General features: G+C 35.0%; 1 protein-coding gene across 1 annotated transcript in view; it reads left to right on the top strand.

Annotated features, from left to right (window-relative positions):
* The window catches only part of LOC107747287 (collagen alpha-1(XIX) chain-like), a 140,059-nt gene that overhangs the window by 76,422 nt on the left and 45,043 nt on the right, over window positions 1-18,594 (top strand). Inside the window, exons 15-23 of the mRNA XM_016561756.1 lie at window positions 1,286-1,330; window positions 4,380-4,415; window positions 12,688-12,750; window positions 12,853-12,897; window positions 13,099-13,122; window positions 16,656-16,691; window positions 17,173-17,208; window positions 17,589-17,624; window positions 17,859-17,903. Coding sequence (XP_016417242.1) covers window positions 1,286-1,330; window positions 4,380-4,415; window positions 12,688-12,750; window positions 12,853-12,897; window positions 13,099-13,122; window positions 16,656-16,691; window positions 17,173-17,208; window positions 17,589-17,624; window positions 17,859-17,903 — 366 coding nt within the window. The remainder of the gene's footprint in view (window positions 1-1,285; window positions 1,331-4,379; window positions 4,416-12,687; window positions 12,751-12,852; window positions 12,898-13,098; window positions 13,123-16,655; window positions 16,692-17,172; window positions 17,209-17,588; window positions 17,625-17,858; window positions 17,904-18,594) is intronic.

Here is an 18,594-nt window from a genome sequence, read left to right as displayed (position 1 = left end):
AATTATATATATATATATATATATATATATATCATTTTTCAATTAAGATGTTAGTAGTTACTATGTAGTCAGTTTATTAAGACAATCAGCTGCAGTTTTATCTTTCGGCTTTCTATGGCAATTCCCATAGCTGTTGTTGTAGGCATTTTTCAGAACCTTATAATCAAATTTATCCATCAACAGCTCAAACTTACATTTGTCCGTCCATAGTAATGCTCTGCCATTGAATCTGTATGTTTTTTTGCCCAATTGAACCGTTTTCTTCTTGGCCAGAGTCAGATTTGGTTTCTCTTTGAAACTCTGTCTAAAGACCAGTGGCATCTTAGAGTCTTTTCTGTTTCAGATGAAGAACACACACACACATCCATTTAAACAGGGCCTGATGATAACGGCGGTTCATTCATCGGGAGTTCTTTATGTTGCAGGTAATGAAAATGACAAACACTGGCAAACTCGACATCATTGAATCAAAGAGTATGTAAATGAACAGTTCTGAGGATACAGACGAGCCACTGGCTTTTGTGTTGCACGTTCCACTTCCTCTTTCATCCAACCATGAACAGCGATCTCACAAACACTCCCCACACACACAAAAAAAAAAAGACAAAAAACAGTCTGGTCCTCCGCCTCCCCCTGCTGAATTCTTAATAATGGTGTACATATTGCTGAAATTGCACCGTGCGCTTGTATATAAAACGTCTCCATAAAATTAATTTAGCAAAGACGACGCAGCCATCAAAGAAACGTCCGGCTTATTCATCGAGGGACAATGTGGAAACTAATTTCCCCGAGGTTGCCACACCGGCTGTCTTTATGTCAGTTCTTCCGATATGCTCTTGTCATCACGCCGCGGCGAAAATTAAACCGGTGACTGGCAGTTTTGACGGCTTTCATTGAGCCCACCTCATGCACTTTGCCTTTTCGTGTGTTTCGAGCATATGAATTGAAGGCGCTTATTATATTTGTGAATAGTCCATTATGTCCAGGCGAGCATTCGGGGCCGTGCTCAGGGGCCCGTTCTGTTTGTCACACAGGGCCTGTTTTGATCGATGTGGCCGTGGTTTGTCACAGCTGGAAGGGAGGTGGTAGACTTGGGTTGTATAGAGAAAGCGATGCACCACACAGAGCTCTGCAATTAAGCTGTTTTCTTTCTGTTAATTAAAAGCAAATTAGTCACTGCAACAAGAGGAGCTGTCTTCTCCTAATTGCCACCCAGCATTGCCAAACATGAACCTGTTGTTGAAATGTTCTGTCTTTTCTTACACTTTCATTTTCTGTCTTGCAGGGTCGACGGGGGAAAACAGGAGAACCAGGGACTCCAGGACAACCGGTAAGAATTACAGTTTATAGTATGTGTAACATTGACAAGAAAATGACCAAATATTCAGTATTGAGGGGAGGCCAAAAGTGAAAGTTGGTCACTTTGAAAAGCTGAATGGCCTTTCCCAACCAATCATGATCTTGGCAGTGCAACAGGAGAAGAAAATTAAACTTGATTCAAAATATATTCTCTGTAATCCAACATTATTATTATTATTATTCTAACAGTTTTTCTTAAGTGAATTTGCAAAGACCCCACAAAGTATATCTATATAATTCTATTTCTGTTCTAAAAGTGTGCATTTGCTTTATTCCTGCCTGCCTGATTTGATATTTTATTATATAATACAATGAAGTTCATAAATTGTGTCAAGTGTCCAATTAATCTTTAGAGGCTCTGCATCTTGCTTTAGACATATTTAGATATTTTTACAGTTCAGGAATTGATTTGATCAGTAGAAGCAAATAATAAACAGAGTGGATTGGTTCAGAGGATTTAGCTGTATTAAATTAGTGCAGAAAATCACCATTAATAAATAAATAAACAAATAAATTGAGTTTGATACCTGCTATTTTATATATATATGAGCATTAATATCGAGCCCACACAGAATCTGTGCCCGCAAAGCTCTGCAGAAATCTCCACATATTTCTATGCCTGTCATTCAAAAAGTTTTAAACCCTGAGTGTTTTCTCTTATATGTTTATTTTAGTGAGATATTTCAGCTACTAACAAGTGTACTAGCTCCATTTTACCATATTTAAATCCATGCTCCAGCGTTCTGCAAAATGTCTCCTAGAACTTGAAATGTAAAGTCTAGATGGCCAAAAGTATTTCAAGTTTAGAAAAGTTTTTGTTCCCAAATACTGTTCAAAACAGTTCATTTTAATTCAATGGAATTAGAAAATAAATAAATATTAAATTGATATAAAATACATGTATATAATTGAATATAGGTTTTGAAATGCAGCTCATTTGTACCATTTCATTTATATCACTTCTCTGCCTAATTTCCTTCCCCTGCTATTCGTTTCAGATTCAGAAAGCGTAATTGTTGTCATAAATCTGCGTCAAAAGCAAACAAAATTTGTCATTGTACATAATGGACAGATACCTGCTGATATATGCATCCCACTCCAGATGAGTTTTCTTGGTTTATGCATTGGTTCAAGTGAAATCTCCATCACATGCGCTGTTTGGCTCAACGTTTCAAATTAGGATTTCAAGCAGCCCAGAGGGCCATATTAAGAGCAGTCCCATGCATAAGTGTTATTGAAGATCCTGATGAGACTCCCAAAGGGGCCCTAGTTTACTGCTTGATAAATAGTCATCTCATCAAAGCTGTGGCATCAGTATGGAAATGTGTGTGACATAAAAATCACACACACGCACAACACTTCAGGCTTTGAAACGTATGTTGCATCATAAATTTTTGGCATTTTTACATTGCCTTTGGCTTTGTGGTTGTACCCACATATGTAGAACTGGATAAACATTGCCAGCTTTACTGATTCTATTTTAAGTGGGAAATGAGTGATTAATACATTGCTATATTGAATGAAAACGTAAAGGAATACTTCACCTGAAAATGGAAATTCTGTCATTATTTGCTCTCTCTTGTGTTCTAAAACCATTTGACATTTTTTGTTCAGACTGTGCTGGTTGCTCTTTTCCATGCAGGTAATATAAATAGGAACTATTTAAGCAAAAGCAACAAAAAGTGGTTCATTTGACATGTGAACTACAGTAAGTCTTCTGAAGTCATGCGATAGCTTTGTGTAAGGAACAGACTGACTTTGAAGTAGTTATTCGCCGATAAATTTCACGAGTGATTGTTCACTACTGTAATGAGTCTGACTTGTGAACGAATCATTTAGACTGGTTTTGTGAATCAAATCAGCGGGTTCACTGAAAATATTCAAGTAAAGTCACTTTTATTTATGAAATGCTTTATACAATACAAATTGTTTCAAAGACGATTTACAGTAATAAACAGTAAAGCAACATAATCAACTTCAAATATGAAATGAATTAAAATTCTGCTCTAAAGCAGCTCAAAAAAGACAATAGTGTCATTATTCATCTCAAGCCAGTTCAGTGTTTGTTCAGATTCAGTTCAATAACTTTGTAACACTCATCAATTATGAAAACTTTAAAACATATCTACAGATGACGATACTGTCATCATTCAGTGCCAGATGTTGAGACTTTTGGTGAATAAGGGTCTGTTTTTCACACAAAGCTATCATATTGCTTCAGAAGACTTGAAGTATGGATCATATGGAACACATTTATATATAATTTATATGATATTTATGGGACCTTTTCAACACCCAATTCATTGTAATTGCATTTTCTAGAAAGTAAATATGGCTGAGTTTTCATTTTTGGTTCAGCTGTTTCTTTAAAGATTCGCTAAGCTGCAAAACGAATCGCAAATGCTGCCTGATCTGCTCCGCATACTAATAGTGACTGACCGTTTAGATTCACACATGCTACTGTAAATCCCTATCACTTTCCATTACAGGAAAGTTATAAAGTGGTGGACACAAAGTCATAAGTCAGGAGGGAAGTGGTTGTGACATTTTTAAATGGCAGTGTCTCGATAATTTCCATGGCATGTGCCAACCTTGCTTCTGTCCTCGGGAGCTGGCACTTATGAGTGGCCTGTCGTCAGTGGTGATGGTAGGGAGGAGGAGGGCCTCGGGCGGCACAGACATCCTCCCCCAGCCTCGAGGTGTCGAGGAACGCCATGTGCGGTCCAGGAGGCCCTTATCTATCTGGATGTTTAGTTGAGCTGATGTGTCTAGTGACCTTTGTCAAGGACATTCACAGGTGTTGTTGCTCCAGTCGTGGGAGACAGAGGCTAATACGCAGCGAATGCTGTCCTGGTTGCAGGGTCAAGCAGTTAAAGCTGAATTTACATTTTGTTTTGCATTTTACAATATTGGGTTTTGAGCAAATAAGCTTCCTTGCCCAAGACATTTTGAAATGAGCTTCCAAATGTAAGTGCAAGTGATTTGATTTACTCATACTGAGATTTATTTCTTCAACACAGGGTCCACCTGGAACATGCGATGCTGAAGCTGTTAAGGTAAGAAATAAAAGCATTTTTTAAAAGCAAAAACACTAAGTAAGCCATTCGTAGGTTGGAAAGTTTAAACACTCTGGCACTTTCAAAACATACTGTACAAGCAGCCTGACCAACCTGGCATAGCAACATTGGCTCAATCAATGGCATTGTAAGCAGCCTGACCAGCCTGGCATAGCAACATTGGCTCAATCAATGGCATTGGGGGCGGCCCTTTTTTTTTTTTTTTATGATCAATAGTAGACAAGAAAGTGTTCAGGACTGACTGAAAACTTGTCATTGTTTTTGTGGTTCTGTTTGGTGACTCCAATGGTTTTAAGACAACTAGATATATAGAAAACATTTACTTCCGCGCTTTTACTTTTAAAGGGGTCATATGATGTTGCTAAAAAGAACATTATTTTGTCGTTCCTCTTCGGAACACAAATTAAGATATTTTTGATGCATCCCGTGAGCTCTCTGACCCTCCCATAGACAGCAAGTGTCCTTATACTATCAAGGTCCAGAAACGTAGCAAGGACATTGGTAAAATAATCCATGTGACATCAGGGGTTCAACCGTAATTTTACGAAGCTACGAGAATACTTTTTGTGCGCAAAAACAAAACAAAGCCGACGTTATTCATCAGTTCGTCTCCTCCACGTCACCCTAGCGCCATTTTGGAGAGTATCCACTTTTTTTTAATACTTTTTTAGATTTTCTAGACTTTTGGGAGTCTGGTCATGTTAAAAATCAAAACCAGCATTACTTTCATTCCTTACAAAAAAGGTACAAAACTGTCACTGAGGCGGTACCAAAAGATCCTAATATGCATTTTTTTAGTACTAATACAGTATGTACATTTAAGGTACTATTGTACCATTTATCAGTAAATAAGATACAAAGAAATGCAATTTAGCATTTTGTACCTTAGTGTACTGCCATAGTGACAGACAGCTTTGTCTACCTTTGTAAACGTAAGTTTAACACATTACATTGTGACATATTAAGTGCATTAGGATCAGTGCACTCTGTATGCATACTACATACTGATTGATGCACGAGTAAAAGTAGCATGTTGGTAAACTAATTGGAACATTCCAAAATCTAGTCTAGAATTGTAATTAATTTAATTAATTTAGCGTAAAAAATTAAAAAATATCTAAGTATTTTCAAAATGATTGAAAATTGATCAGGTCATATGGCAACAATGTAGCATTCTATATTAATCATGGAATAATGTAATTGCTTCATTTACTATTTTTAAAGAATAGTACAATAGGAAACAGTGTATTCTGCACAGTATTTAGTGAGTAGTAAGCTAGTATCCCATTCTGAACATAGACTTCAATAGATATCTGAGTTGTTGTGAGGTCAGTGCAAACACATGCACCACTGTCAGTGACCTAGAAGACTGTTTAGACACATTGTGCTGTCTGTGTGTTGGTAAGGTGAGATGAAGCATTTATTCAGTGCTGTCCTCCTGAGAACAGAGAGGGAAGGACACGCTCGCATCCTTATGATTGACTTCCCTCAGTCAAACGCTGGCTGTCTGCTCCGCATGTTAAACACACACACACACACACACATCCTGCATCACTCCTCAGTCTCAAGCCTGACAGATGGTAATTATGAACAGTGCTTTTGCAAAAGGTCTGCAATAATTTTCATGAAGACCAGGGGTGTCATATCTCACCAGGGGCAATGGCAGTGTATGAATATAAATATACAGTATATAATATATATCTATATTAAACAGAGCAAGAGTGAGTGTTTACATGCAGCTCCTTAACTTGTCAGTTCACACTCACAGCTGACACGCACAGTCAGGTCTCAGGGCAGAAAGTGTCTGTCTGACCTTTAACCTTCTTCTCATAAAGTAACCATATAAGTTACACTGTTTGCTTGCAATTTGATTTCTGTTCACCTGTCTTTTTTGGTCAGTTAATGCCAAAGCACTGACATGCTGCAAAAAAAAAATTTTTTATTAAGTTTATTTTTTAACCCTTTGTCAATTTCTTTCTTTATCATCATTATTATTATTTTTTTAAATAATAAACCTTACATTTATTTTTTGATTTATGCATGAATAAAATACATTTATTTGGTAGTGGGGTAAGAAAAAATTATTAAAGTCTTTTCAAGTAAATTGATCTTGTTTTGTAGATATTTAGTTTAATGAATTATTTTGTTTTATTTTTTACTATGCAACTACTGATTTAGCAAATGATATTTTGCTATGCTGTTCCTTACCCAGTGTTATGGATCTCTTTTTTCTCATGCTCATAAGTTTATATCACACCAGAATTGTGCCTGGATACCTTCATTAATTAAAAGATGTTTTATAACCTACATTTTTCTTTTCCAGTCAATTTGATACAACCTGTTTCAAGTCCCTCAGTTTGACAAGTACAGTAATTAAAGCGAGTTAATTTTATCTTTCAGATGGTGGGATGTCTAAACACTAGATTATTTTTGAGTTGTTCTGCTGTTAGCGGACATTTTAAATCAAAATAATCTTTCTTAATTTCCTCTAAGTGACAGTAATTACTGTTTCAGTGTAGTCAAATGGACAGTGTAACCAGGAGCATTGTTTACCTGATCCCAGACGAACCCACCTGACATCTAACTCAGGGCAAATGATTCAGGCTTGGGTGTAATTAAATGAACATTCTGGGTTAAAAGCAGGTTAAGGACTGTCAACAGCATTTGTGACATACTGTTGATTTCCACAAAAACGAATTTCATCTCGTCCCCTAGTTTTGTAAAAACATCACTTTTACAGCCATACAGTTACAATGGTAGTCTATGGGGCGAGTCATTTCGGAGAGTTTAAAAGCAGAAATAAAAAAAGGAAGTTTATTCCTCTATTTAAAAAAAATAAAAATGGGTAAAAAATAATAATATAAGTGCATTAACTAAAATATAAGCAGCCAATTTCTGCTTTTAATTCCCCAATAGTCTTCCAAGGTAACTGGAAACTGACTGAAGTCTATTTTCTTGTTTTAAACCTGGAGCATTAAAAATGGAAGACCCTAATAGTTTATCAAGAAATGTGTGCTTTAATTTTAGAAGGCCTTGAAGCTATGTATGTGTTCAAGCACCGGACATGCCATGATTCAACCGCGCTAAGGCCCGGAGGGATAAAAGGACAAGGACAAACAATATAGGCTGATTTATTGTTGATAAATATAGAATTTTGAGAATTTTTCTGTTTATGATGTCAAATGAGTCACTGTTGTATTAACTATTTTTGTACATTGTTCAGTTGAAGAGTAGTGTCTTAGCAACAAATGACAGTCAGGATGCCTGCATGCATTAGCCAATTAGAAAACTATGACGTGTGTCTTTAGCTGTCAATCATTTTGGATGGTTGGGTGGGCGGGGTTTTGTAGAGGTGCGTAGTCAATACAGTAATGTTTCTATGCAGTAAGGCATGCTATGATTCTGAGACGCTCAATTAAATTGAGTTTGCTGTAGGGAAGATGCGCACACACCAAACCATTATGTGGAGAAAAGTTTATTTTAACCATGAGCTGAATTCAGAGATGAAAGTTTCCTCGTCATCTGAGTGGGGCTTCAGACCCTTTGGCTTTGCATTTAAAGTCAGTCTGTATCATAGAGTATCAGGGCTGTCTGTCAATGTTTGACCTTCTAGTGGTCCTTTCATAGAACAAACTGCCTCTAGGTCTTTGGTATTTTTGCGCTGCCCATTAGGAATACAAACATGTGAGGAGAGCCAATCAGCTCACTTGTTTTCAAAACTACTGCTGAAACACTTGTTCATTGGTTAAATTCTTTGCTCGCCCCAGAGACCTTTGTTCACTCTAAGCTTTAAGCATTTGAAATATGCATTAAAACTAGGGCTGTCAATCGATTAAAAATTTTAATCTGATTAATCCTTTCCCGGAGTTTAGCGGCTTAAAATGATCTAATCGCAAGCAGAGAAGCAAAATTGGGTTAAAGGGTTAGAATAGAAATTGTGCTTCAGTAATTTTGCGTTAATTGCGTTAAATTATTTTAACGCGTTAAGGATTGTAAAATTAATTGCATGCGTTAACGATGACAGCCCTAATTAAAACTAACATTATTTGTAAATGTTTTTACTTTTTTTTTTTTTTTATCCTCAAAAATTTTTTCTTAATTTATTTCTTTTTCTTTTATAAAGAATGCTTTCATTGTTTAGTTTTGATTTTATAGATTCTTTTTTTATTTTACTCATGTTGCAGAACCACTTTCAATCTAACAAAATTTTAATTATAAAAATTTTAAAACCATTTTAAACTTTGAAACTTTAAATTTAGTGAAATCAGTTTTACACAAATTCAAATGATAACTGTATAAACTTTGATATTAATTTATAAATTATAAAATATTTATAAATTGTAACTGTCAGTTGTGGCATCATTTCCACCATGGAAAAATGGTTAAGTGTTTAAAGACGAGCTTAAAAATTGATTTCCACCATGTGGTCATGTTTGTCAAACAAAAGTTGTGATAGAAATAATATTTGTTGGATTAAAGAAAATAGTTCTGAAAAAAATTACAAAAAACATAATTCTTCTGTCACACATGTAGACTGTTGGACAATGTTGAAAAAGTTTAAAAATGTGTTTTAAGATAATTTATCTTTGTGTTTTTGTTTAGTTTTGTTTTAGAGAAGTTTAGAAGTCAATAGTGCCAAAGGTTCCCACAGTTGAAAAGTGCATGTGTTTATGTGAGCATGAATGGAAATATTAATGGCCCTGCTGGAAAAAAAATGCCCAAACAAGGGGATTTGGGCACTCATCGGCTGGTTTTAGAGTGGTCAGGCTTCAAGACCACTAAACCATCTAAAATAGCTGTTTTGACAGACTGCAAGTCCAACAAACCTCCTTAGGCTGGTTCAAGTTGCTTTTCTCAGCAGGAGAGGCCAAAGTAAGAAGAGCAATTGTGCGGTCGAGCTCTTAGTAGAGCTATTCAGACTCCGTCCATTCTGTGTGGCTTTTATTACTGATCACGAGTGACCACCTATCATCAGCTGGCCGTAAAAGACACTCTCTTCCCTCAGCGAGAACATTTCCTATAAATCTTCACGCAGGGATTCAGGATTACACAGGGGTTTGGCGAGGGAGTTGATGCTTGACAAAGAGGACCAGAGGGAGAGGCTTTTTGCTTCACTGCACCTTTGAGCTCAGACAGAAGGAGAGTGTGTATGCAGTGCTCCAATTTGCTCTTGTGAGAGCTCTGTGTGTGTGTGTCATCTCCACCAGTTCACACAAGCATTGGACTGTGACTGGACTCTGAGAACAGTGAGAGGGCTGTGTAGCATCTGCATACGTTTGTCCTGACAGTGCAAAGCGGAGTAAATTGCTGCTCTTTGTTATAGAATTGTTCATGGTCAATACACATGGTGTGGTTAACATACTTTTGACCTTAGCGTCCTACTGCGGGTAACAAGTCAGAAAGCAGGGTTATCTACATCATAACCACTTACTTGTATAATAGGTCACTTGTTTGGCTGAGGACACGTATTTAAGTGTGTTGCCCCAAATGACATTAAAAAACATAAAAAATAAGACTGCAATTATTTCTAAAGTATATAACAAGAAATACACAGAGATAATAAGATAGTAACAAAGAAAGAAGCCTGGGAAGTACAGGGCAAATGGTCCTGTGGAGTGGCAAATTAATACATTTTTTAAAGTACAAATGTTTAATAAAGTATTAATATTAGGTTATGAAAATTGCACGTGCAATAATTATAATAGCATTTGAAAAGTGCTGTTTTGAATTCATGTCACCACAGGACCATTAAAATTAGTGTTTGTAGCAAACAATTAGCATTGTTTCCTTCACATTTATTCATTTCTTTATTTATTTTGAATTTTATTTAAATACATTTGAAATACTTTTTTTCCCAAGTATTTATTTTAAAATTATTTATTAAAAAAAAAAAAGTATCCTAAACGTTAGTTAGTTAGTTACTTAGTTAGTTAAAATTGTTCTGGATGTCGGAAATCCCAGGTCAAATTAGCTGTGCCAGAAAAAAAATCATTAAAATATTCAAAAAAATAATAATCTCAGGTATTGTGAATAATTTTCTATTTTTTTCTGTGAATCATATTTAAGACAATACAATCCAAAGATATAACACTTTTTTATTATTTATTTGAATTTAACAACAAAATTATTATTTAAATGATGTTCTTATGTGTTATTCAATATAATATATAATATAACTTATATATAATATAATAAATATAATAAAAGATTATAATATAATCTTGTGTTATTCAATTTCAATATTTCTCTCAAAATTGCATCATGAAATTAAAAAATATTCAGAAAGATTTAAAAAAAACTCACATTATTGTTTATGAAATACCAAAATATTTTTTGTCTTTTTCATGAAGCACTGTGAAAACATGTCAACTTCTGAAATATAACTTGAACCTTTTGATGTTTTTTTTTTTTTTTGACTGTTTGGATTGCTATAGTGCAGAGTCTCCAAGATGCAATCAAAACAGATAGCAATCTGATCACTCAGGAGGTGGCAATTACAGAGGAACAGAGACTGTGAGCTTTGGCATTACACCAAACACACTGCTATCTTTTGTGTGCACTCTGTTGTGCTTGTAAGCAATATTATGAAAAAGAAAAAAAAACTGTACAACTTGGGGGAATTGCCTTTTCCAGGTTGAGTAGACAAATTGTATTACCTCTCCACAGAGTTCCCCTCAGGAATTTTAATGTACATACAGCGTTCAGTCAAGTCTGACACCACTAAAATCACCACAGGGATGTTTTGTGACGGTCCCTTCTCTCCTCAACACTTCCTCTCAATGATGTTTGTTTTGAAAGAAAACACAACATTCAATTCTAAATCCTTCATATCTTTACACCATTTAGCTATGAATCCATGTGTATTGGAGTATCTGAAAGCACAAATGGATTCCAGACTCAATATATAGACACTAAATGCTCAGCCTCTCGCCTGCCAGTATAAAAGATGCTCAGTTTGCATTGTTTTGAGAGAGGACAGCGTCTCAAAATGGACGCAGGGTGAGTGAGACAGGAATTTATCTTCAGTGAGAAAGTGCCATCTATTGGCCGATAAATTCCTGTCCTATCTGTGTGACATGATGTACTATAGCGACTTACAGAACATTGATTTCATGTTTAGTGGCTGTAATTAAGTGGCATTAAGTGTGATGTATACATGGGCACATTTGTGTAATGGAAGTTGGATTAAATAAGGGTTCACAGACTGGTTTGACATTTAACATTTAAATATTCTAGTTCGCTGTGCCACATCACATCAACACCACCAAAGGAAAATAAGTGTGATATGTGCGCCGCTGGATGCTAGACTCCCAGCATGCATCACAGCATGAATGAATCATGCTTATTACAGTTTCATTGTTTTTTCAGTGTTTGAAAACGGTGTTGTTGAGTGTGTTGTTTCCATTGACTTGTGTAATAACATGTGATTTTGAGTTTCACCATCATTGCAGTTTAGTCATTGCTGTAAATTGTGATTTCCTGGAATGAGAAAGGTCAAGGAAGTGTCTGTGTTGAATGTTAATATTTTGGCGATAATGAACAAGTGTTGGAAAAAATTAAGGAATAGTAAAAAAAAAAAAAATAAATAAATCTTTATCTAGTAGTCATAAATGCTTGGAAAGGTCAAGTCAAGAAGGTCAAGAACTTGTATTAAATGCAAAAAATAAAAAGTAAAGAGTGTGTGTGTGTGTGTGTGTGTGTATATATGTATGCTGTATACAGTCAGCTCATGAAAAATTAGGGCAAAAACAAGTGTTGCGTTTATAATTTTGTTCAGTGTATATATACTGATTAATACTTATTTTAATAGCAAAGAACATATTAACTTGATAAAAAGTGACAGTAATCACATTGATATTAATAAGAAATCTTTCTTAAGCACAAAACCAGCATAAGACTGGAGTAATGGCTGCTGAAAATTCAGCTTTGCCATCACGCATATATTAAAATAGAAAAATTATTTTGAATTGTAATAATTTTTCACATTTTTACTGTTTGTTTTTTTTAAATCACATAAATGCAACCTTGGTGATCAAAGAGAGAGAGAGTTCTTTCAAAAATATAACAGCTGATAAAATAATTATAAACAATAATAAAATAAAAATAACTAACATAAAATAACAGTAAAATAAATACATTTTAAAATAAATCTCTTATGCCAGTGGTTGCCCCTTTGCTGGTTATTCACCCCTATTATCTGTGTGTTCATATGTTGTATGCATATGTGTGATTATTTGTTGTTGTTTTTCAGGGTATGAAGGGTGACCCGGGTGTCGCAGGAATGGATGGACAGAAGGGCGACAAAGGGGATTCTGTATGTAACATCTCAGAGCTCTAATTGAAAATCCCATCACAGATTTTTGTGTGCTTATTTACCTCATGATACATTCGTCTCTTCTAACATCTCACTCCACAGGGTTTGCCTGGCCTGGAGGCAGCCAGTGGAATGAAGGGGCAAAAGGTTTGTAATGCTTGTTTTATTTGTTAGTTTGTGTGCTGGGAGGAGGTGAGTCTGTTCACTTGTTTGCCAGTTCTGTCTAATAAATCATAGTCTTGTGTAGAAAACCCTTTGACTATAACTGAGGTTCAGACTCAGTCAATTCTGTGGTTCATTTGATTCTCTTTTCTTTGTGTTTGTTTTTCTTTATCACTATTCCTTTAGGGTGAGGAAGGACCACCGGGCCCCGTGAGTACTAGAGGTTCTCAGTCAGAGGTTCTGACGCATACAGATATATCACATACAGTAGTAACACACATGAGACTACATGTTACAGAGCGTACGTTTAAACAGGAAACTCGCATGTCTTTGATAAACACATTGATCTTCATGCCATGAACGACTAAACTGAGATGATTCAAGTCCAATAAATGATTCAGAGCTACTGCTGTAGGATTCATTTGAACATTTTAAACCTCATTTTGAACTATTGCAGGTAGCAAACGTTATATATACTGCTGTTTAAAAGTTTGGAGTCAGTAATTTTTTTTAAAGAAGTATTTTATGCTCACCAAGGCTGCATTTATTTGCTCCTAACAGTAAAAACTGTAATATTGTGAAATAATATTGCAGTTTAAAATAACATTTTTATATTGTAATATATTCTAATATGTCATTTATTCATGATGACAATAATGAATTTTGATTCATCTGAATTTTCAGGAATTTCTCCAGTCTTCAGTGTCACAGAAATTTGCTAAAATCATTCTAATGTGCTGATTTGGTGCTTAAGAATAATTTCTTATTATTATCAAAGCAATTGAGCTGGCTCATAATTTTTTGAAAACTATGATTTTATTTTATTTTTTAGGATTCTTTGATGAATAGAAAGTTCAAAATAACAGCATTTGTTTGAAATAAAAATAGCAACATTTATAAATGTTAAATTTGTAACATTATAAATGACTTTACTGTCATTTTTGATCAATTTAATAAATGCTTGCTACAGTAGCATATGGAAAAAGGCTAATTATTGAGTTAATGTATATTATGCTTATTAATTATAATTCTGCTTATTAATACACATTGCACTTACCCACATTTCATTTTAAGGTCAACATCACCTGAATGACTTTCTTTAACAAGGACCCTGTTGCGATCAATGATAAATGTTAATACCAATAAAATCAAGCTATTTATTTTTTATTAATTCTAAATTTAATTTAACTTCAGTGTAGGTTTCAAAAGACACATGATTGAGGGGGACAATTCACTCCCTTTCAGACATTCAGGAAGACCACATGTTTCCTGTTTGTTCTGTATTTTATGTTTGTCAAAGTTGAAGTTACAGTAACTACCACCACAAACATCTTCTGCCGTATTGACAGTGTAGAGTGTACTGCGTCAGTGCAGCACTGCTCATCGGCTTCATCTCTGCTGACTGGTCACTAATAAGACAACCTTTGAGAGCTGAGAAGCCAAAAGCTTTTTGGTCGCACTTAACAGGAAATTTGTAGGTTTGGAACTGCATTGCCCGTGTCAATTAAATCAAAAGAGGGAGACGAAAGGTGCGATTTGACAGCAGGGCACAAAATCAATTGATGCTGTCTGCTGTGTGAATCTCTAGCTAAATGGGAGAAACGAGATGACTGTAGCCTTTTTAAACCAATTTACAAAGATTCATGAAGCCTGGAACACCAAAGAATCCGATGGCTTCTTTTTTCTCCTGTTCTGAAATGGCTAATTACGATGATGGGTGACTCAAATATAAACTGGCTTTTAAGAGTTTGATTATTCTCTCATGGTTTCCTCTTTAGTTTGGAATTTGATTGTAGCCAGCTCTGAATGGAGCATGTTGTTTAGAGCTACTTCTGTTTTAATTAAGGATTTGTATCTGTCCAAAGATGAAAAAAATTATTTGAACAACTGTAACCCAAATCCCACTTCAAGATTTTAATTAAATTCTAGCTCATTGTTAAATGGTAATTAGCTGTTTTTCTGAGCTCAGAGCACGGCAATATATGGTTGGACCCATCTGACTTCAATACAATATTTATTTAAAAAATTCTATTTTTGTGTTATGATTATGTATAGCACCTAATTTTATAATTAGTATAATAAGCACAACTGTTTTCAACATTTATAATAAGAAGAAATGTTTAATGAGCACAAAATCAGCATATTAGAATGATTTCTGAAGGATTATGTGACACTGGAGACTGGAGTAATGATGCTGAAAATTCAGCTTTGCCATCACAGGAATAAATTACATTTTAAAGTATATTCAAAAAAAAACGTTTTTCAAATTGCATTTTTTTTTTTTTTTTACAAAAACGATAAAAAAAAATCTTACCAAAACCAAACTTTTGAATGATAGTGCACACTTATAAACATTACTTTTCTGCATTTAACAAAACATAATTTAAATGTTTAGTATATTTAACATAAAAAAAAAAAACTTTTAATATGAATTTAACCAATAATTTTGTGCAATATATTTTTGAGTTTATTGTATTGTCATTAGCAACATTCTAACACTAAACTAAATGTCCAGTATTTCAAATCAGTCACTTGTTGTGAGGTCCGTTTCACCTAACATGATGTATTAGTAGGCAACTCCCTATGAAGAGATTAATGGTGTGTTCACACCAGACGCGAATGTAATTATTTGCACGAGTAGCTTACATACAAAGTCAACACAAAGACGCGAATAGAGGCGAATTCGCGCCGGGCGACGCGAATGACGTGAAATGTGTGACGCGTTTGCCGCGAACGCACGATATTCGCCTGAATCGCGTCTTCCACGCAAGTTCAAAAATTTCAACTCGAGCAGAAAATTCGCATGACGTGACAACAGGTACAAAACAGCGATTGTAGTTATCTCCACCATGGTTGATCGCGCTGTTTTTATTCGCGCGAGTGACACGAAAAACATCCCGCGAGTAATCTAGAGCGAGTGACGCGATGCGCATATTCGCTTCGCGTCTGGTGTGAACACACCATTAGATAGGCAGCTCACTAGGTTTTGGAGCAGAGCTCATATAATTTACATACATTTATTCAGCACAATGAATAAATGTACAGAACAGGAAAAATTCTACTATTCATTCTCTAGACCAACTTTGTCTTGAAGTTACATCAGGCCTCCTGTTGTTTCATCTTTATTCATAGACTTCTGTTTTACAGCACATGAAACGCAGTAAATGAATCCACGGATACATCTAACAAAACAATGTCTTTCACTGCTGACTGAAAGCCGTCACAATGATTGACAGGCTATTAAACCAGCTGGTAGTTAATGGGAAAATGGAAAGCCGTAAAGCAGATTCAGAATCCACCTCTATGTGGCAGACCGTGATGTCTTGAAGAGGCACTTTTTGGTCTATATTTGCAGGCTTCTTGTTGCAATAAAAGGCTCTTGCCATTTGAAATGCCATAAACCCTGGATTAATGGTAATCTCTCACATAGAGGCCATCCAGAGAGTTGAGAACGAGAGAGGAAGCTTCTGTTTTATGCTTGTGTGGAGATGTTGAGGTTATCACTGAACTGAGATCTAAGAGCGGAGCATGAGAAGGGATTAAATTATAACTGATGAGGTCTTTCTAATGAGCATGTTCACCTGATCTTCCCTTTAACAAACTAAAAAACTCAACACCAACTTCTTTTTGCTGGTCCTGGGTTCATTTTAACACATGTAACCTGCAGTTGCAGTCTCATGGTAGTTTTCTATAACAGCATAAGCTAACATCAATATTAAAAATAGTCTTTTTTCTTTATTAAGGTGATGACAGCACATGGACTGAGACTTTCTGGACCTGTAAGTTTAGATACCATTTAAAAATACTTTATGAAATACTGTTATGTTTAAAACCACTAGTGAAAATGCTTCTGTTTTTTTTTCCCTTCTGATATTTTACATTTAAATTAGATTTTAGTTTAACACTGTTTTTGTTTTTATACTAGTTTTGCAAATCTGTGATTAAAAATGATCAGACAGAAAATTCTATAAAAATAAAAAAGTGAAAATATTTATTCATTTTACATCATAACATTACATTATTATCATCATCATTATTATTATTATTATTATTAAAACTTTCCATGTTTAATTACATTAGTCCTAGATTTGCTTTTGCAATGCATTTGGAAATGATTTTCAGTCAGATGTGCATCATATGCATGGTAAACTGACTGCCGCTGTGTGCTTTTTAAAATTATTATTATCATGCAACCATGCATTTCCTCCATGAATAATCTCTAGCCATTGTTTTGTTTGTTTTCTCCCAATAATCCATGAGGGGGAAGGAGGTGAGAAAGGCCAGAAAGGAGACCAGGTTAGTAGCCACTCATTAGCGTTGTTTGTCATGCATCCGCATCGGACTGTAAGATCATTAAAATGTTGAACTTATGCCAAGCGGTTTTTAAAAATCTGTTTTGGCAGCCTTGTCTTAAAATGAAAAGGAAAATATGAAAGCTGTGCTGAATCAATGCAGTGGACAGTCAATGAAAATGCTCAATCCGGCTCTCTCTTTAATCTGTCAGGTGTTAGTAGAGACATAAAGGTTTTAAAAGGAGGGACCTTTAAAAGGAAACATTTTGAAAGCATGGACACATAAAAATATATTTTTTCGACCTTGGTCTCTTGTTCTACTGTAGGTCCTCTTGAAAATGTGATTTAATGTATTGCAATCAGCATTTCCTCTTCTTTCACCAGGGTGAAAAAGGTTCTGAAGGCTCGAAAGGTTTACAGGTAATACATACATAATGCATACATTGAATAATTAAAGTTATAAAATGTATTTATTTTTATGGCCTTGTTACTTTGGACGTGAAGTGGGTTACATGGTATAGTTAGTGTTAATCTTTTCTGATTAAATGATACAAATTTATTCTGAAATGTACTAGTAAATGGCACCATTTTCCCCTTCTCTTTTTATCAATGTATTATTATTTTTTCTAATTTCCTTTTTTAACTCTTATAAAGGGCAATACTGGATTGCCTGGACTGACAGGGGCACCAGGACTTGAGGTATGAACTTCCTGTTTCCGTAAACCCTTCATGCTGACATCTTATGATTTAACCAAGATAGAACGAACATTAAAGTCTCTCTACTTTGGTGTGATAGAATTATTGCGTACTTTGTCAGCGTGGTTGACCCGTAGGTTAGCAGCTCTGCCGTGATCTCTCTGATTTTTAAGAATTTTGAGACACAAAGCAATGCCATCAAGTTAGCATTTTTAAACATTCGCTCACTAAAAAATAAATCATTTCTAATCAATGACTTAACCACACAACCTGCTATCTTGACACACTTCCCACATCTTTTTTCAAAAGTGTGCTTAACTGTTTGGAAGCAGATCTATTAGAAGTGGTGAATGCCACATTTAAATCTAGACTCAAAACTCATCTGTTTAGCTGTGCATTTATTGAATGCGCACTGTGCAATGTCTGAACTGAGTGCACTGTATTTTATGTATGTATAATCATTTTTCTTAAATCTTAAATTCATTTTAAATCAATCTTTAAATCATTTTCAAAGTTTTTAAATTCCTTGTTTTATTTTTGTGGGGGTTTTTTTTATGATTATTTTACTTTTATGTAAAGCACTTTGAATTACCATTGTGTATGAAATGTGCTATATAAATAAACTTGGCTTGCCTTGATATACTGACCAGTGCCAAAAGCTTTCTTACGGGTGGCTTATTGCAATCGGTTCTTG

Source organism: Sinocyclocheilus rhinocerous, unplaced genomic scaffold (assembly GCF_001515625.1).
Source record: "Sinocyclocheilus rhinocerous isolate Xijiao unplaced genomic scaffold, SAMN03320098_v1.1 scaffold1069, whole genome shotgun sequence".
Classification (NCBI taxonomy): Eukaryota; Metazoa; Chordata; class Actinopteri; order Cypriniformes; family Cyprinidae; genus Sinocyclocheilus; species Sinocyclocheilus rhinocerous.
The sequence above is the reverse complement of the archived record's forward strand: the minus strand, read 5'-3'. Positions and strand labels throughout refer to the sequence as shown.